Below are 19,035 nucleotides of genomic sequence, written 5' to 3' on the forward strand. Positions count from 1 at the left end.
AAAAATCATTTGAATTTTATCATCTATTTTATTTCTTTTGGTTGGTCATAGGGGGAAATGAAACGAAACAACGGCTTGGATATGTACTATGATGTTATAATATGTAAAAGTATCTATATGTAAAGTCTGTTTAAATAAACTTGTATTACAATATAGATGCAGTTCAACTAAATGAATAAGATATACTGAAATCCAACTATTCTATGTTAAGTAAAAATGTGGTTGTTTTATTTCTAGCTGCAACCTGACATGTCCAGCCGGCCAGTTTGGAGTTAATTGTGATCAGATGTGTAATTGCCATGACGATAAATGTGATTCTGTCACTGGAGCCTGCCATATGGGTAAGTAAGGCATTGCCAGTAGTGGATTATAATATACTACTATACTATATATATACTACCACTAACCTATAGAAATAATGAAGAACGGGACCTCCAGACTTCAATTAGTCATATGTGTGTGGCAGCTCTCAACACACATGTGCATAAGAGCCTTTGAAGGTCCTCTATATCTCCTTAAAATACAGAACTTAATGTTTTCTGAAGAAACCCCTCTCCTTTCCCAAGTGAATTGCCTCTGGAACCATATGCAATTAACATCAAACGATAAAAAATGTGGGCACCCACAATTATTATACAGCCAAGGACCCATGTCATTCTTAATCCACCCCCGTTCCTGGATTCTAATATAGACCTAGTCTAAGAGTTATAGACACTTCTTCTGGCAGATACAGGTGCATCAGCATAAATAAAAAATTCATTAAAAAGTTATTGGGCCAGATTTACTAACAGTGAGGCAGAGTGCACCTGATTCATAAAGACTGGAGCCATGTCTGGTGCACCCTGTGGGTATCCAAAGTCCATAAACTGACTGCACCAGTTTTTTTCTGTCGGACTTCCCACATAAATGTGGCGATCGGTGCCAGTGTGCACAACAACGCCCCTTTATGCGCATGGTATTGTGTCATGGCGGGTACTGTGCAACTGCAATACAATACTAGCACAAAGACTTCATAAATACATGGGCAACCAGTTTGCACGCATTTATGTGCAGTCTACGCCATATTTGCGGGCCGTTATCTCAGAAAAGAAGAATATTTTATGAGACCAACTGTATAACAGTTTTTTCAACACAAAAATGCTGTCCAAATGAAAAGTATGTACAGTAAATGGACTGAATACTTGGTCGGGGCTCCTTTTGCATGAATGACGGCATCAATGTGGCATGGCATGGAGGTGATCAGCTGCAAAGGTGTTATAAAAACCCAGGTTGTATGAGAGGAGTCTTCAGCTCATCTGCATTGTTAGGTCTGGTGTCTCACATCTTCCTCTTGACGAGTTTGCTGGCCAATCAAGTGATACTGTGGTTATTAAACCAGGTTTTGGTACTTCACACTAGACCTCAAGCAGCTTGGATTGTACCTCTCTACTCTTCCTCCAGACTCTGGGACCTTGATTTTTAAATGAATTGTGTAATTTACTTTCACTTGTACCACTGAGCAAAAGTCCAGTTCTTTTTCTTCTTGTCGCAGCTAAGACACTTCTGACGTCAGGAGTGGTTTGACACATGTAGTGCTACACTAGTTGCCCATGTCCTGGACACATCTGTGTGTGGTGGCTCTTGAATCACTGACTCCAGCAGCGGTCCACTCCTTGTGAATCTCCCCCAAATTTTTGAATGGCCTTTCATTTCCCGGTTGCTTGTGTACCACACATTTCCTGCTACTCACCTTTCCCTTGATATGCTTTGATACAGCACTCTGTGAACAAACAGATTTTTAAGCAATGACCTTTTGTGACTTAGCCTCCTTGTGGAGTGTGTCAATGACTGCCTTCAGGACATCTGTCAAGTCAGCAGTCTTCTTCATGATTGTGTCGGTTACTGAAGCAGACTAGGGGACCTTTTAAAATGCAGGTGTTTTGGTTCTAATTTTCTGAAATAATGATTTTTTTTTTGTTTTTCACTTTTTGCGTTGAATTACTGAAAGAAAATAACTTTTTGCTGATTTTCTAAAGAGATGAGTAGTTAAAGGGAACCTGTCACCAGCCACACCGCTGTTAAACCCCCACATACCTAATAGGGTTTATTAAATGGTATTGTCCTTATAATGATTGTGTGCCAGCCTCATGCTGAAATATCAACTTATATTCACAAGCAGCTAGAAGTCTGGGGGGTGGGGTACGGATTAGAGCAGTGACGCGTTTACCAACCTTCCAGGCAGCCTTGTCATGAAAACTCTTCCTACAGCTCTCCGTTGAGCTTGGTCTAGTCCTCAGAACTAGTTAAGGTATTTGCTTACAAGTAAGTATTGCACATTACCCAGAGGATAATAACAGAGGACGAAGAACACATAAACAGGGATATAAAGACCATGGGTGAACACCACTGACACGTGTTTTGCCTTGCTTCGAAGAATTACATTTTGATTGTTGTTTTTGTTGTGGTGTTATTTGATTTTGGAAACAATCCATTTGATTTGGTGGGAGTACATTGTGTCCGTGAGGTTAGGTCTACAGTGCCATTCATTGTATTGCCTATTAATACATATATCTATTGATTATCTATTTGACTTCTTAAGGATCAATCAATATTTTGCAGTAATTTAGAGGAGTGATATACCTGATCGCAGTCTATTCTAATTAAACAGTTCCAATCTCATTTAAATTGTAATTACAGAATGAAATAAAAAATGCATGCAGGTGAAGGAAAGCTATTCCTCTGTGGTTTATTTTGTGCAGACGTAAATGAGTTGTCCTGAGGCTACCACTGGCTCTCTTGCTAATAAGTGCATTAAGAAGGCACAAGCTTGCTGAAGTTTGATAAACCTAATGATGAATTAAAGACAATTAAAGGAGTGAATGGCCTCCGCAGTACATTGGAACAATTTTGTCAACACTATTGTGTTTAAAAGGAGTTCACACAGAGCATGAAATGTATCAAGACACTTTTTCTAAAGGTTTTAAGTGCTAAAACATAGGGGGCATTTATTGAGAGTCACATGGAGAACATTTCCAGACACATTTCCCTGATACCCCTGGTGCACAGCATACAAAGGAACAAATGGAAAGAAGAACCAATCATATCACTTTTCTTTATATTAAGGGGTCCAATTTCTCCTAATATCAATTCAATCCCTACATGTATAGAAAACCACTAAAAGGCAAGGTTTCACAGCACAATCACTCTGTAGCCACACTTAGACACTATAGACTTTGTTATATAATGGGGCTTATTTACTAAGGGTCAGGCATTTAGAAGGGGATTGTGTTGCACGTGATCGGATTTTGGGGCATCGGCGCCTGCTTTCATGCGTCATTTCTGGGGGGAATCCAACGGATTCGGACTGAGCACGGGATTTAACATTTAAATTGGACATACACTTACATGCACCAGGAAGAAGAAGGTGAACTCCGGCGGAACTGAGCGGGGAAATGACACATGCAGGAAATCGGGCGCACAATCTTAGTGAATCGCACCGAAGTCCATGATCATCGGACAACGCACACTGGGGATCACGACATGACCTGGTAAGTAAATGTGCCCCAATAGGTCAATCATTATTGTTTTGAAAAGCTTGCTCACATGGCACACATAGCTGGACATGTCCAGTCGTAAAGAAGGTTGGACATGTCCAAAATCATGGTATGTGCTGTTATATAAGTAGAATGATGAGGATTGTAAGAATTTCTGGGAACAGGTTTTTTTTAATATGGGTCCATGAAGGTATAAAAATAAACACATTGGGGCACATTTACTTACCCGGTCTCCAGAGTTCACAGAAAGTGTATTGTCTGACTCCAATGCACTGTGCCGCAATTCACTAAGATTGTGCGCCTGATATCCTGCATGTGTAGCCTCTCCGCACAGATCCAACAAAGTTCAGCATCTTTTTAGTGGTGCATCTAAGTGCTAGAGCGTGCGACACAATTTGAAAGTTAAATCCTGTGCTCATTCTGACGGCAGGCCTTCTAAATTGTGTCACATGGAAGCCAGTGCAGTGACCCGAAAAAAAGGGTGCAACACAATTGCAATGCACCCGCTATTTAAATACCTGTGGGATGTCTCTAACAAGCTAAAGATACGTCTCTAACTTGTTTTGACCTGTCTTAAAAAAGACCTTTTAGCCTCTTCACCAACTTCAACTACTTGATTCCTTCACTATGATGTGTTCCACTGATTCCAGTGTGGGTTGAATTGCCAAGTAATCAGTGTCCAGTGACCCCAAAAAAAGGGTCCCATGCGACACAATTGCAATGTACCCGCTACTTAAATACCTGTGCAAACCATTTTCCCAAAGAAGGTAGGGCACAAAAAGTGTGGCGCAAAGCTTAAAGGGAACCTGTCACCAGGAGACCCATTTTTAGCACTCCCCCAGTCCCCACAGAGCACAGTGCATACGCTGCCAAAGTGTTTTTGTATAAAAAATAGGTTTTACAGAAAAAAAGATATGTTACCTTTCATTAGCATGTGCTGTTTGACCAGGCAGTTGCCAAATGGGAGGGGCTGGAAAGGAGCAGTTCCCCCCCACCCTTGGGAAACGTGACCTTTTCAAATATATGAATAACTCCCCACACTCGGGGTTGGCTGTAGAGGAGCAGGGGGCGTCGCTAAGCCCAGTGATGGGTGTTTTCATATATTTGAAAAGGTCACATGGAGAAGCTGTTTCCCAAGGGTGGGGGGAGACTGCTCCTTTCCAGCCCCTCCCAAAAGGCAACTGCCTAGTCACATAGCAGATGCTAATGAAAGGTACAATATAACATATCTTTTTTTCTGTAAAACCTATTTTGTATACAAAAACACTTTGGCAGTGTATGCACTATGCTCCGTGGGGACTGGGGGAGTGCTAAAAATGGGTCTCCCGGTGACAGGTTCCCTTTAAGTAAATGTGTCCCATTATACCAACCTTTCTCCTGTGCTGCGCCTCCCATCATTGCTTCTGTTTGTATACAGTGGTTCTACGGTGATGGTGCAATCAGAAGCATGCTCCCACTAAAGCTTCAGGCTGTAGAGGGTGGACAACTGTCAACAAGATGTCACTTTCGAGTCTTTGTATGGGAGGTGCTGAGCTGAAGCAACTAGAGAGATGAATTTAGTATTTGTCAATTTTATAACCCATATATGATGAGACAGAGATTCCCTGTAAACAATTGTTACAATCCTCATCATTCAACTAATGATTTTGGGCTTGAAAAAGCTTCTTAACACTCTACTCTCTGTTTTTACAACCAAGGAATAAACAGGGAATATTTTGTGTAGAATATTTAAAGCTTTATTTTATTTAGAATTTTGTTTCTTCAGAGCAGGGGTCACCATAATGCCGTGCATGCGAAGGCCAAATCTTAGTAAATGTTAGTTTGATGCTCATTGAGTCTATAGCAGAACCAGGTGTGTGAAGATTACGCACTAGCAAACACCGGATGTGCGGAGTGTCTCATCCACTTACACAACACTGACCACATATGCACAGAGGGTTATTTTATACCTAACAGAGCCATTCCAGCATTAGAGGGAGGAAGTGTTTCATCCAGCAGGCAACATAACAAGCATTTTATTTGCTCCTCCTGAGACACTGATTCTTGGCTCAACTTTCTTGGCTGAAATTGGAAGTCTGATATTGGGAAGAGTGTGGAAAAGAGTAAGAGTTGCCAACTGAAAGGTTGATTTATTGGACGTTAGAAATACTTGTTACCGTAATCCTTAGTACTGTAAATTTTGGTGGGTCTTAAAATATGCTGAAAGTTATTTTTTATTTGATCACAGGGCAAACACTTTCTGCTATTGACTTGTTAATGTTTTAAGATTGTTTTATAATGGTATAAAAGTTCATTGAGGAAAAGTGTTTTTGGGAAAGAGCCTGGGTGTTGAAGTCATACTTGGGGAACAAATTGTTAAACTAATTTATTTGGAAGGTTTGATTCAAGACTGCATTGTTCATTTGGTACCATGTATCAGGGCAATTCTGAACGTTCTTCTTTTCTTTTACTAGTTAGAACTGTTTTACTTTATTTTGGTATTCACCATAAGTAGCACTGAACAAAACAGATCCCTATTTTATATTTAATGTTACATATGGAGATTACATAGATAATTTGCTTTATGTTAATCTTTGAATTTCTGTGTGCTACACATCCCCTCAGGTCCTTATTCATAAATAACTATCCAATAACTATCATACAGTCCTTTAAGGAACTAAGGTAGCACCTATAACCTACCCAGAAGATTAATTTTAGACATCAAATTTGTTGGGAACAAACTGCAGAGTTGCTCAAGGTCCCTACAACACAGAGTTAAGAAGTAAACTGCCTGTTAGATTCACAAATATACGTCTCTAACTTGTTTGACCCGTCTTAAAAAGAAAATTTTAGGCTCTTCAACAACCTCAACTATTTGATTCCTTGACTATGAAGTGTTCCACTGATTCCAGTGTAGTTTGAATTGCCACGTGATCAGTGTCCATGGTACCTGCTCTAGCTCAGGACAATGCATTAGCATAGTTTCAGCATAGTTTCACATGGTGGGTCCTGGGCTGGAGCTGACAGCCTATCTTTGCCCATCTGATAATAGAGATCTGAAAAATGTATTTGTCAGAAACTGAAGGGGCTAGAAAGACAATTCCAACAAATCCAGAATCAGTGGAGCAGTATCTATCAAAGCAATGCAGTTGATGGAGGTGGTGATGGGGCCTCTTGAAGGAGTGCTCGCCCGCTGCTCCATCCATTGTTAGGATCAATTGAACCACCAGCAGTTGCACCAATATAAGACTGTGAAAATACCTTTTCATAGAAGTTCCTTCACAGCGCAGGCACTTGTCTAATAAAGCTGACTCCTGTTGACTCAATGGAGTCTCAAACTAGACTGCCTGGATCGAAGCAAAAACTTAGTAGACGATTTGAAAATATTTTGGGTCTCAGCTCTGTAAAAAAATAAAACTTTCTTTTATTGAAACATATTAAAATGCAACAACATGACTAGCCCTACTAAACTGCTAACGTGTTTCGGGCAAAACGAAAATCACATGCCCTTAGTTTTATTTTTTATGGAGCTATGACCCTAAATCTTTTCCAGTCGTCTACACATTGATAAGACAATGGAGAACCCTATAAAAGTACACCACCCAAAAATTTTTAGAATGTATGTTTGTGATCACTGGCAATGTCAGGGGCATTACTAGGAGAAACATGGCCCCACTGCAGGCCTCTCTTGTGCTGACAACTGATGGATCCATTGCAGTGTAAATTCTGGGGTTTTTTCTCCAATGATAGGAATTAAAGTAACAAATAAATTCCAAAGTCAGGCTTATAGGTATTGTCCAGTAGTTCATATTAATCCTCAGCTGAGACCACAACATCTGACTATAAGCAGCTCAACACAGCTACTTCCACTATATTTTGTGTTGGGCTTGGCATTGAACAAATTAATGATGAATTAGGACAGTGATGGCGAACCTTTTGGAGACAGAGTGCCCAAACTACACCCAAAACCCACTTATATGTCGTAAAGTGCCAACATGTCAATTTAAGCAGTAACTTATTGATCCCTGCTGTATCACAGATTTTAATCGTATTGGTGTCCTGAGTTCACCAATACAATAGAAAGATGATGGAGAAATTTGGATTGTAGCTTCCCTCCAGGGTGCCCTGAAGAGGAAGAATCAGGAGACCCAGAGCAGGAGCTCAAAATGACAATCCATCTCTATCCACACCTTCTTGCTCCTCCTATAGTCCTGGCAGCCAAGGATGTCGCTTTAAAATAGCACTGAGCATGGCACACTCTGGGCTGTCTTGGATCACAGAAAGGTGTGAATGCCTGGGTGCCCACAGAAAGGGCTCCAGGTGCCACCTCTGCCACCCGTGCCATAGGTTTGCCACCACTGCATTAGGACAATCATCATATATGAAAAATATTAATATATTAAAGAAAGTTTCTAATGTACCTTAACTTTCAGTTTCTAACCATTTTAAACAAGTTTTTATGCAGTCTTCATGATTTAATACGTCTTAAAGGGGTTTGCCCATGAAAGAAAATTCTCAGATTTCAATAAATTTACACAATAAATATAATTTTTAACCCTTTACTGTACAATTTTACTTAGCTTTATTGACGTTTTAGCTCCTATCACTCCCTAGGCTAGTCAGTATAAAATTGAGTCAGTGTGAGCGGAGACTCTAAGCAGACACTTCATGATCCCTCTAGTGCTGTGAGATGCTGTGTGATGACAATGTGGTAAGATTATCAGGTTCCAGGTTTATATGCACTCTCATTTAGCTTCTGAACATTCCCTAGTATCTGACACATAGAAAGACAGATCAGACAGATCAGAGATGAGAGATGATGAGATCCATGAGATGGATATAACACACAATGAGCACAATCTCAGATCTAGATAAAGACCTTATCTTGCCTGTGGCTTGTAGAGTACGGTATATACTCGAGTATAAGCCGAGTTTTTCAGCACAAAAAATGTGCTGAAAAACCTTGCCTCGGCTTATACACGAGTTAATTATACAAAAAAAAAAAAGAATACTCACCCTTAGGTGTCCCCGATGTTCGTCGCGGCTCCCCGTGTCTTCTCTTCTGTCTTCTATCTTCTCTAGCCGACAGAGTCGCGTCCATGTGATCGGCCAGTGGTCGCACACTGTGATGCAACGCTGTCACCGTGGATGAGGTCATCAGCAGCGACAGCCCTGCATCACAGTGTGCGACGGCCGGCGCGATCTCCCTGGCCAGAGAAGAGTGAAGAAGCCACCGGGAGCCGTGATGGGGATCGGAAGCCGCCGGGAGCCGCAACGAACATCGGGGACAATGGAGGGTGAGTATTAAGTTTATTTCTTTATCTGTATACTAATAGGGGCTGCCGTATACTACTGAGGGCAGACTGTATACTGATGGGGGCAGGCTGTATACTACTGGGGACAAGTTGTATACTACTGGGGGCAGGCTGTGTACTACTGGGGGCAGGCTGTATACTACTGGGGGCAGGCTGTATACTACTGGGGGCAAGCTGTATACTACTGGGGGCAAGCTATATACTACTGGGGGCAAGTTGTATACTGATGGGGGCAGGCTGTATACTGCAAGGGGGCAGGCTGTATACTGCAAGGGGACAAGCTGTATACTACTGGGGGCAGGCTGTATACTACTGGGGGCAGGCTGTATACTACTGGGGGAAAGCTGTATACTACTGGGGGCAGGCTGTATGCTACATGGGGCTTCTGTATGCTACGTGGGGCTGGCTGTATACTACATGGGGGCTGGTTGGCTGTAAACTACATGAGGGCTGGTTGGCTGTATACTACATGGGGGCTCGTTGGCTGTATACTACATGGGGACTGGCTGGCTGTATACTACACCCTCAGCTTATACTCGAGTCAATAGGTTTTCCCAGTTTTCGGTGGTAAAATTAGGGGTTTCGGCTTATACTCGGGTCGGCTTATACTCGTGTATATATACGGTAAGTCTCCTCACATTGTTGTTTGTGGCAGGAAGTCTCTCACTGTGTGTGTGTGTGCAGCAGGCTGGAGTGTAGAGAGGAGCTCACTGCAGCTTCAAAAAGGAGAACAATCTGTCCTGCCCGACCCTAGACTTTAGCTTTACGTTTAGATCCCAGAGAAACCAAAATTGTATACACCAGGACTGATAGAGACAGGTTGGAATTATATATGTTAAATGCTGTAGTTTTCTAAGTAACAGTGAATTAGAGTATGTGTTATTTTGTTATCCTGAGTATTTTTACGAATCTTGTCTTCATGGGAATACCCCTTCAAGGACATCTCAGCCTTAGGAGCTAAGTACATTAGTTGTTTAAGTCCTGGCTGCAGTAAGCCGCAGTACATCAGGCAATGGGCAGTATTTGATAACATTATCAGTGCACGCTGTATCCACAAAGTCATGAAATATTTCAAGAAATTAGATCAACACATCCTGAAACATTCACCAGAGTAAAGCCATTAAAAACCTCCTCTTGTGTAAGCAGCCAGTTTCCCACGTTTCAAAAGAACAGCACATACATCTAAGAATAGAACTCGGGGCCTCTTTTTAATTGACATAATTTTCCCCATGTTTTTCTTTAGTGTGCAAGATGTTACTTTGCTTCTTTGACATTATTCAGAATAAAAAGGTTGCTGTAAAACAAACTTTAACAAATCCATAATACTAATTCAGATAAGTAATCAGATTACTTGGAAGTTGCATTTTCCCAGAGGTAGAACACCCACACAACACAATAAAATGTAACATTTGAGAAAACAGACACCATTTGAATACAATTTCCAGAACCACTAGTTGATGCTGGCAACTTATACATGGCTCCTTGTATCTGCCTGTGGCATAAGCCCCTATGCTTCTCTACTGACGGCTTAGTGTGCAGGGGTTTTTTATGGTATGCAGTTTTTAGATAAGTAGATCTAAAGTTACATTTTCCTGGAGGTAAATACATTATAATGTATAAATTATAATGTATCTACCTCCAGGAAGATAATAGACTTGCAGAAAGTCCAATAAGCACACAGGTGTGTGTGGGTGCATGCCGGGCTGAAGGTCCTCCAACAAATACAAAAGAGAAAATCAGCAGCACTCCAACTGGAAGCTATTGCATCCAGTCCAGTTTCTGTGACTTTGGAAAAAATAAACCTATATGTTTTCCAGGATGGGATAAGATATGCCTAGAAAGGTGGCCTTTAATTTTCCCAGCTTAGTTTGTTCCATGACCTTCATCTATGGTCTATCACCTAGCTAAACTAGTTCCCTACACTGTGCTGATGAGAACCAAAAACATTGAAACAACACTTTCCACATTTGAGTGTTTTGAAACTTTTTGGAAAAAGTTGTACTGGTTTTGCTATTATTTCTTCTATATATTAGCAGCAAATAAAATTAAATATTAATACTGTATAAATATTAATACAAAAACTCACACCAGAGGTTCCACGCCCCAATATCACACCCAATATCACACGCCAAGAACCCGGTGTGATCAAAGGGTGCAGACTGGTGGGTGCAGACACTCCTCCCCTACCGGAACGCCGCACATGGATTGGCTCTGCCGAATCGTGGGCGATTTATGTATGGATTTCTCCCTCTGATGAAACTTTTGTGGAAACGCATCAGGGAGGTGTGACGTATAGTTAGTACAAGGGAAAGTACTTGGGAATGCCTTTGTAAGGGCGGGAGCTTTTTTGGGGGTTAGGGTGAGTTTATCCTAGGGCATCACACCCTCCCCTATCTATCACCAAAAGAGGAAAAGGTGACTCCCTCCCAGCCCTGTATGTTTGGAGACTGACAAGGATATGGGTAAGCAGGACCCCTGGTGGGTCTGACATTGATACGACCTAAGGGTAGGTACATTCCTACATTTATCCCGCTACCACAGTTTCAGTCCCTTTGATATACTCAATGTGCCTAGATAATTATATGAGTATTTGTTGTATATATGTCCACTAGGGTGTGATATTGGGGCGTGGAACCTCTGGTGTGAGTTTTTGTATTAATATTTATACAGTTTTAATAGAGTATTATAATAAAATTGAATTTTAACTGGTACCCATTTGCTGCTCATATATATTATACATAGCGGTAACAGAAATATTTGTGTTCTTATGCTATCTCGCTATTATTTCTTCCTTGAATTGGGATTTCAGACTAATAATTATATGCAATGGTAGTGTAAGGACGGTGGTGGAATTAAGTGTTAAGTACACTATTGGGAGGCATGTTGACACAGTTGGTGACATTGTTCACCACGGTGCTTCTTTTGGAAATCAAAATAGGAGTTCAGGAGATTCGAAGTGGGTTGTGTGTGTATAATATACGCTACTGTAGGGAAGGAAGGCTGAATGTTCCTTTTTTTGCTATGCATTTTGAATGAATGAGTTAGATAATATAGAAGAAATATTGAATAATTAAAGGGGAAAGTGATGGATCTTCTTTGGCTAACTCATACATTATCTACTCCCATTGAAAGGTGTATTCTTTGCTGTCTAAAAAATATAATATGGGGAATGGTACATTTTTTTGCCACCTTCCGTGAGTCTTTGTCAAAAATACAGTACAGGAGTAGCTTCAAATGGCAGATCTTTGACAACACTGTGAGCTGGACTGATGATCAATCCTAAGGATATGTTTTTCTTGTTTCTTGTTTTTATCTTGTTTATGGAAAACTATTTGAAAATCCCTGCTCTTACATATAATAGTTTTCCATCTGTTTGTATGTTTTTCTTTATAAAATGTCACAGTGTTCTCAAGAAAATGTTTTAGATGTGTTTTTTTTTTACCAGAATTTTATTATTATAGAAAAGAATGCCCATGAAACACCTCGTAATTTCCTATAACCTTGTGTGTAAAACTTATGTCTGGTATATATTTAAAACAAACTCTTTTATATCAGATGTATACCAAGTGTTTCTCCCATGCCTCTTGCCAATGCCTCTCGAGTAGTGAGCTTTCATTAAATAATACTTTCTTAAAAAGGTTTTCCATTTCGAGACCCCCACCAATTAGTTGTGTCTGACTGTCTCTGGCACAAGAACCTACAAGACTTCCGGCACCACAGTTGCTTACAATCATGAAAGGCTGCTAGATGCTTTTCACTTGCCTCCATGAAACAGAGTTCAGGCAGCTGGTAGTACTGTGACCAGCCTCTTGTTAGATATAAGCCCAGTCTGTAATGGAATTATATTGGGCCAGAAGCCAGCACAGGTAGCGTATATTTTAGGCTGAGAACACGGATGTGTGGATTTGGGAATGAAGATAAAAGGAAAAAACTGGTTAAATTACAATATTTAATTGCTACACAGGGGTCAGAGTCACAAGTTACAAGTGTTGGTAGAAAAAGGTTTAAAGATGAACCGTGTGCTGCCCGAGGTTCCTTTTGTGTGCGATGATCAGCATGAATCTCCATTCCAGAAAGTAACACCAACACAAACTTTAGGCCCTTAAAGAACTTCAGGTTCTTTAAGGGCCTAATAGGGTGCTTAACCTCCTCCCACTGTAGTCTGTAACTTCAGAATCCAAGAGTTCTCAAAACTTCCAAAAGGAAGATCATAGAGCAATGGTACTGGGGCAAACAGACCCAACTGGGCCTTCAGTTCATTTGGAGACCAAATATGATCCATCTACTATGATTTAATTGAGATTTCTGCATATCTTCTGCGTATCAGCTCCAGAACAGACTGAGATTCGGGCGGGTGTTTTTCTCACTACCCAGATTTAAGAAATGTACCTGGTATCTGACTTCACCATAACCTCATAATTGCCTTATGAATTATGTCCCTGTGAAGTTTTGGACATACCTTATATACTTGAGTATAAGCCTAGTTTTTCAGCACAAAATTTGTGCTCAAAAACCCTAACTCGGCTTATACTCGAGTCAACTAAAAACATAAAGACAAAACTCACCTTTCTGACGTCACCCATAGGTCCTCTTCTGTCTGAGTACAGTGTTATTTTTTTTCCTACTACAGGGGCTGGGCAGGCTGTATGCTACAGGGGCTGGGCAGGCTGTATGCTACAGGGGTTGGGCAGGCTGTACGCTACAGGGGCTGGCAGACTATATACTGGGAGGCTGTAACCAATGCATTTCCCACCCTCGGCTTATACTCGAGTCAATAGGTTTTCCCAGTTTTTTGTGTTGAAATTAGGGGTCTCGGCTTATACTCGGGTCGGCTTATACTCGAGTATATACGGTATGTTTCTTAGGAGGGCTTGTTGCCCTGGCAAAGTTGTGAAAATTAGACAGCGTGGATATAAATAATTGCTCAATGGCTGATGGCTGATATAAGCAGGTCTAGAAAATTTTTGTATTTCAAAATATTTCACTCAAATCTGTATCAACAAGCCTGATACATTTTTGAAGGATATTAAAGGGTTTTCCAGCTCAAGTCAGTTTTTAGACTGATGACCTCTACTCAGTCAAGTAGGAGCACTAGTGCTGCACAGCCGTTATACAGCACTGTCCACTGTACAGAATGCCACCATAACAGCATACTGATGTCAAGCCCTGGTGATAGACTTCCATCATTCAGAATCTGACGACCTGATGCTGAGAATAGGTCACCCACATGAAAATTGCCCAGACGTCTGTACTCTAAAACCAATAATTAACCCCTTTGGTCATTGGTCATTGGTGCCTGAATGTCCAGGTCAATTTTTTACTTTCTGCTATATACGTATCACAACAATAAATACTTTGTTTTTTCTCATGGCATGTGAGACTTTAACTTGATAGGATAGTTTTATTAATTACATATTTTTTCTTTAACAATTTTTTTTTGTAATTTTTCAATTAAAGTTTTTTTAATAAGTAGTAGCTATTTACAAAATATGTTATAAATATGTACAGCATTATTTCATCACCCTTCCCCCAGGTTCAGCTGCAGATGGTGCATGTACTTCTGCAAAGTGAAAGTAAAAGTCTCCTGCAGCTTCTTCTATATTCTGACAGGCTGGAGGGTGCACACTTCAAACGCCTATATCTCCTGAACCCTTTGAACACAATTCTGGATTCATATAAAACAGGAGAGTCTCCCCTTAAATATGATATGTGGATTGTGCATGGATGCTTAACAAAAACAGAGATATCCACTTATAAAGTTACAATCGGGAATAGAAAGCTGTATCTAAAAAACTATTTTTTTAGAACAAATTTACGGGTGGATTTCTCTGATTCTGATAAGCATCCGATTCATAATTGGAATTGCAATTCATACATTATATTAAAGGGGAGATTCTTCTGTTTAATGACACATATTGGGACACATTTACTTACCAGTCCCTTTCCGATTCGGAATGTCTGACTGGATTGCATTGTGCAATTCACTTAGATCGTGCAGATTTTCTGCATATGCTGCTTCCCCGATCAGATCCAAAGTTCACCATCTTCCCGCCCCCGATTTCTGTCGCATGAAAGCCAGCACGATTGCGCCAAGATCCAATCGCGTGCGCCAAAATCCCCTTCTAAATACCTGTCCCAGCCATGCTAAACCCGAAAACGTTGTAATATCCAACAAAAGTGCTTTCCGTGGACCCTTAGTAAATAAGCCCCATTGTGTTTCTAAGTGCCAGGGTTCAGGAGATATAGCCATTTGAAGTTGGTCACTGTCATGACGTTTATAAACGTTCTTTGAGCACGGTATATATACAAATAGGACGTATATAGTCGTATGGCAGTCATAAAGGAGTTGAGTAATGAGTAAAATACATTAACTTTTATTTTGATAGCGCCATCATATTCCGCTGCGCTTTACAGAACAAGTGGTATATATAATATAGTCATATGAAATAATAGGAATAAGGGGCCTGCTCGCAAGAGCTTACAATCTATGAGGACAAAGGGGTGACATATGATGTATAAGAGCTCTTACAATGCTTTAGCCATATATATACTGTACATAGAGAGAAATTTCAAGGTGCATAAGACTGTAGAGTAACCTGTAAATTGTTTTCAACTGTCATTGTTTCTACAACAGTTTTCTGGTGTAGAAACACTGAAATAATCGCAAATTCTTGCACACTGCAAGAAATTGTAAATAATTATGTGACTACGCCACCTTCACACCATGCAGGGGGCATGAAAGGATCAATGCATCACATTTTATACCGTCTGTATCACCTTTGTGCTGTTTCTATTTTAACTGCAGTATCGCACTTGTGAAATTTCCATTACTTAATGAATAACTTTTCATATTTCACTAATTGTATAGTTCCTAAAGAATTGTATAGTTCTATATAAAGGAATGAGAGCTGCAGCGATTCTTAGGATTATTCATAATAATTTGGTTCACTTTCTGTCTATTGCAGAAGCCAATCAGCGAATGGGAGTAATAGGAGCCGGGGTACTTGTTACAGTTCTGCTCATTCTTCTGCTATCGTTGTTATGTTGCTGCTGTGTCTGCCGTAAGAAAGACGAATCAGAGTAAGTTCATGATTTAGTCTGATAGACCTTTTTTTAAATGTATTGATCCCACCAATTTATTTATCTTCAGGCTGGGATTTAAGTACAGGAGAATATATGTATGTTCAGTATTTCAATATTGAAATTTTGTACTAGACCCAACAGACAACATGTATAAAAATGGTTTGAGAACTTTGAATGGACTTAAAGGGGTATTCCGGGAATATGAACGTCTGACACAAAAACCCATGATGATATAAATAAATGAACACAACAATATTCAATGTCATTAGTCACAAAACTAAATTTAAATAGTTTGATTTTATGATTTACAAAATTTATGGCCTCTCTAAAGTAGGTGGAGTTATCACTAAGATGGCCGCCACTGGAAACTACAAGTTCCATGATCCTTTACTTCTCAGTAACTCCTCCTACCTCTCAGGCTCTGCTCCCAGTGATGGTTCCCAGGTTTTCTTTCTCTGTTACCATAGTAATGATGTGTAACTGCCATCACCACAACACCTGCCATACAGGATGCACTGCAACCAACCGACTACAGCCAAACGTAGTGGTGATCACATGACCTGCCCAGGCAGGTACAGGACATGTGATGTGGACATGTGACCAGCGGCCATCTTCTTTTCTGTGACGGACCGCGCGGAGGAAATTAACGGACTGATTAAAGGGCCAGTAGCATTTTAATTCTTCATTACAGTCTATGTCAGCAGCATTTTCTGCTAAGGGGAGCAAAATTTTAAATAACAACTAATTACACATTAGCTTATATTTTGAGTACCCATTTGTATATGAATTATGCTGATTCCTGGAATACCCCTTTAACTCCCTGTCCAACACATAGCACTGACCTCTTAAAAGAAACCTACCATGAGGAATCTACCATCAGAAGTAGATCTGATGGTAGATTCCTCTTGCCTGCCTATGCCCTAATCTGTAATTTAATCATTCTGTAACCTAACCTACCTTGTTAAAAACATCATTTTAGTAATATGTAAATTAACTGCAAAGGCTACTGGGATGTGTACTAGCCTGGCACTGGCAGCTAAGGCTATGCCCCAGTAGCCTCTGCAGTTAATTTACATCTTACTAAAATAAAGTTTTTTTTTAACAAATTAGGTTAGGTTCCAGGATTATCAATTTACAGATTAGGGCATAGGCAGGCAGGAGAAATCTACCATCAGATCTACTTCTGATGGTAGATTCCTCATGGTAGGTTTCCTTTAACAAACAATTTGGTGATGAACTCTAATGCTGTTAGTCAGACCATAATGCCCAATATCAGTGCCATCAATCTTATGATACTGTATTCTGTATAAAACAAGGGAGAGTAAATACAAATCATGCACAGCATGGTACCGAGGACTAGAAACTTATATTGGGAGCAGAGCATAAGAGGGAGAAGGGGTTACTGATAACTAAAGGATCATGGGACTTGTAGTTTCCAGTGCTGGCCATCTTGGTGATAAATCCACTTCTTTAGAGAGGTCATACAATTTTGTGAATCATAAAATCAAACTATTTAAGCTCCAGTTTGTAACCAATGACATTGGGTTTTTTAAATTCATTTATTTATATCATCATGGGTTTTTGTATCAGATGTTCATATTCCCAGAATAGCCCTTTAATCATGTAGTGCAACTACTTATGTGTCCTAAACCTAATGATTTTTATTATTAAAGGGATTGATCACTTTGTAGTTATGCTCGTTAAAGGGAATATGTCACCATGATTTACCAACCTGAACTAATCGCTATGTTTTGTAAGGCTATGCCAATACATGCAACCCATAGCTTTTTTTTATATTGTCCAGCTTTTCTTTTTAGGTCAAAACTTTACTATAGAAATATGCAATCACTCTGGACCCAGGGATGACACAGCCGAAAGGGGTGGTGGAAATGCAGCATGGTGCATTGTTATTGCTGTGTATCCGGAGCCCTGATAATGCACCTGCTGCTGCTAATTCCCCCAAAGCACTTGAACCTCAGTTACATATTTCTAAAGTCAACTTCTGGCATGTCGGAGCAGCTGGGCATAGCCCTTCATAAAATAGCAGTTTGTTCTGGTAGGTAAATCAACATGACCAATTCCCTTTAAGGGGTTTTCCCACCAAACTAGTTACACCGCGCTCGCCAATCTCCATCAGCTCCATAGAGATGACTGGAACATAACGGACTTGTGCGGTCATCTGCTCCATTCAACTCAGGGAGCGACAAGAGGTCCGACGGAGGTACCCCAGACCCCGTCGGACCCTTTCTTCTTGTGATCTGTGGTGGGAAAACCCCTCTAAGTTAAAAGACTCATCTGAGTCTGGCATTCCCTTCACTGAACTAATCCTTGATGTCATGACTTTTAACTCTAAAGTTTTTGTGACTAAAACCTCTAACATGACAACTTTTTATGCTTTATAGTGGAAACCAGGAGCAGGTTACAAACAAGAAACCTCCACGACGCTTCTGTGGGCGTTTTAGTAGAATCAGCATGAAGCTCCCTCGAATCCCCTTGCGCAGACAGAAACTGCCAAAAGTAGTTGGTAAGATTATTTCTAATGAATTTTCAAGCTGTTGCTGCTGTGGACCCAGAGAGTGTAGCATTTTGCAGAAAGAGATGGAACACAATATGTTATGAAGAAGTTAGACTGAAGGAACATAGTATTGAAAAGAGATTTAGGAATTTGGTGACAGAGTTTAGTTCAGAGCAAAGAGAACCAATGCAGGATAAGCCCAACTTGTCCTGCATTGGATTGGCGGTTATCGTGTGCTTCTTGTTATTGTCCTTTGTTGCAATAGGTGAACCTCAAGAGTTTTCAAAGTAAAAAATGTTGCCCGGGAAATATTTCCTCTTTTTATAATCCACTGCTGGTTTTTCATTTAAAAACAGTGTAAAAATCTATGTATGATAATACCAAAAAATTGAAATGTAATTGCGTCCGTAGGACCCAGCATTAGTAATGAAGCACTGGGGGATGTAACAGGTATATAAGCAGAGGGATTTTTGTTTATGATTAAGCTTTGAAAAGCATAAATTATTCTACTGAGAAACTATGGGAAAGCTACAATTAATTGCTTGAAAATCGGACTCAGATGATCTTGGCCGTGAAAACAGACATTTTCTTCAGTTTTTCACCGCTGATT

At 40.2% G+C, this 19,035-nt stretch overlaps 1 protein-coding gene across 1 annotated transcript in view; it reads left to right on the plus strand.

Annotated features, from left to right (window-relative positions):
- Positions 1 to 19,035, plus strand: part of SCARF2 (scavenger receptor class F member 2) — a 121,384-nt gene that overhangs the window by 77,961 nt on the left and 24,388 nt on the right. Inside the window, exons 8-10 of the mRNA XM_072126540.1 lie at positions 238 to 341; positions 15,793 to 15,907; positions 18,313 to 18,434. Of these exons, the coding sequence (XP_071982641.1) occupies positions 238 to 341; positions 15,793 to 15,907; positions 18,313 to 18,434 (341 nt within the window). The remainder of the gene's footprint in view (positions 1 to 237; positions 342 to 15,792; positions 15,908 to 18,312; positions 18,435 to 19,035) is intronic.

This window comes from Engystomops pustulosus, chromosome 1 (genome assembly GCF_040894005.1).
Source record: "Engystomops pustulosus chromosome 1, aEngPut4.maternal, whole genome shotgun sequence".
Lineage (NCBI taxonomy): Eukaryota > Metazoa > Chordata > Amphibia > Anura > Leptodactylidae > Engystomops > Engystomops pustulosus.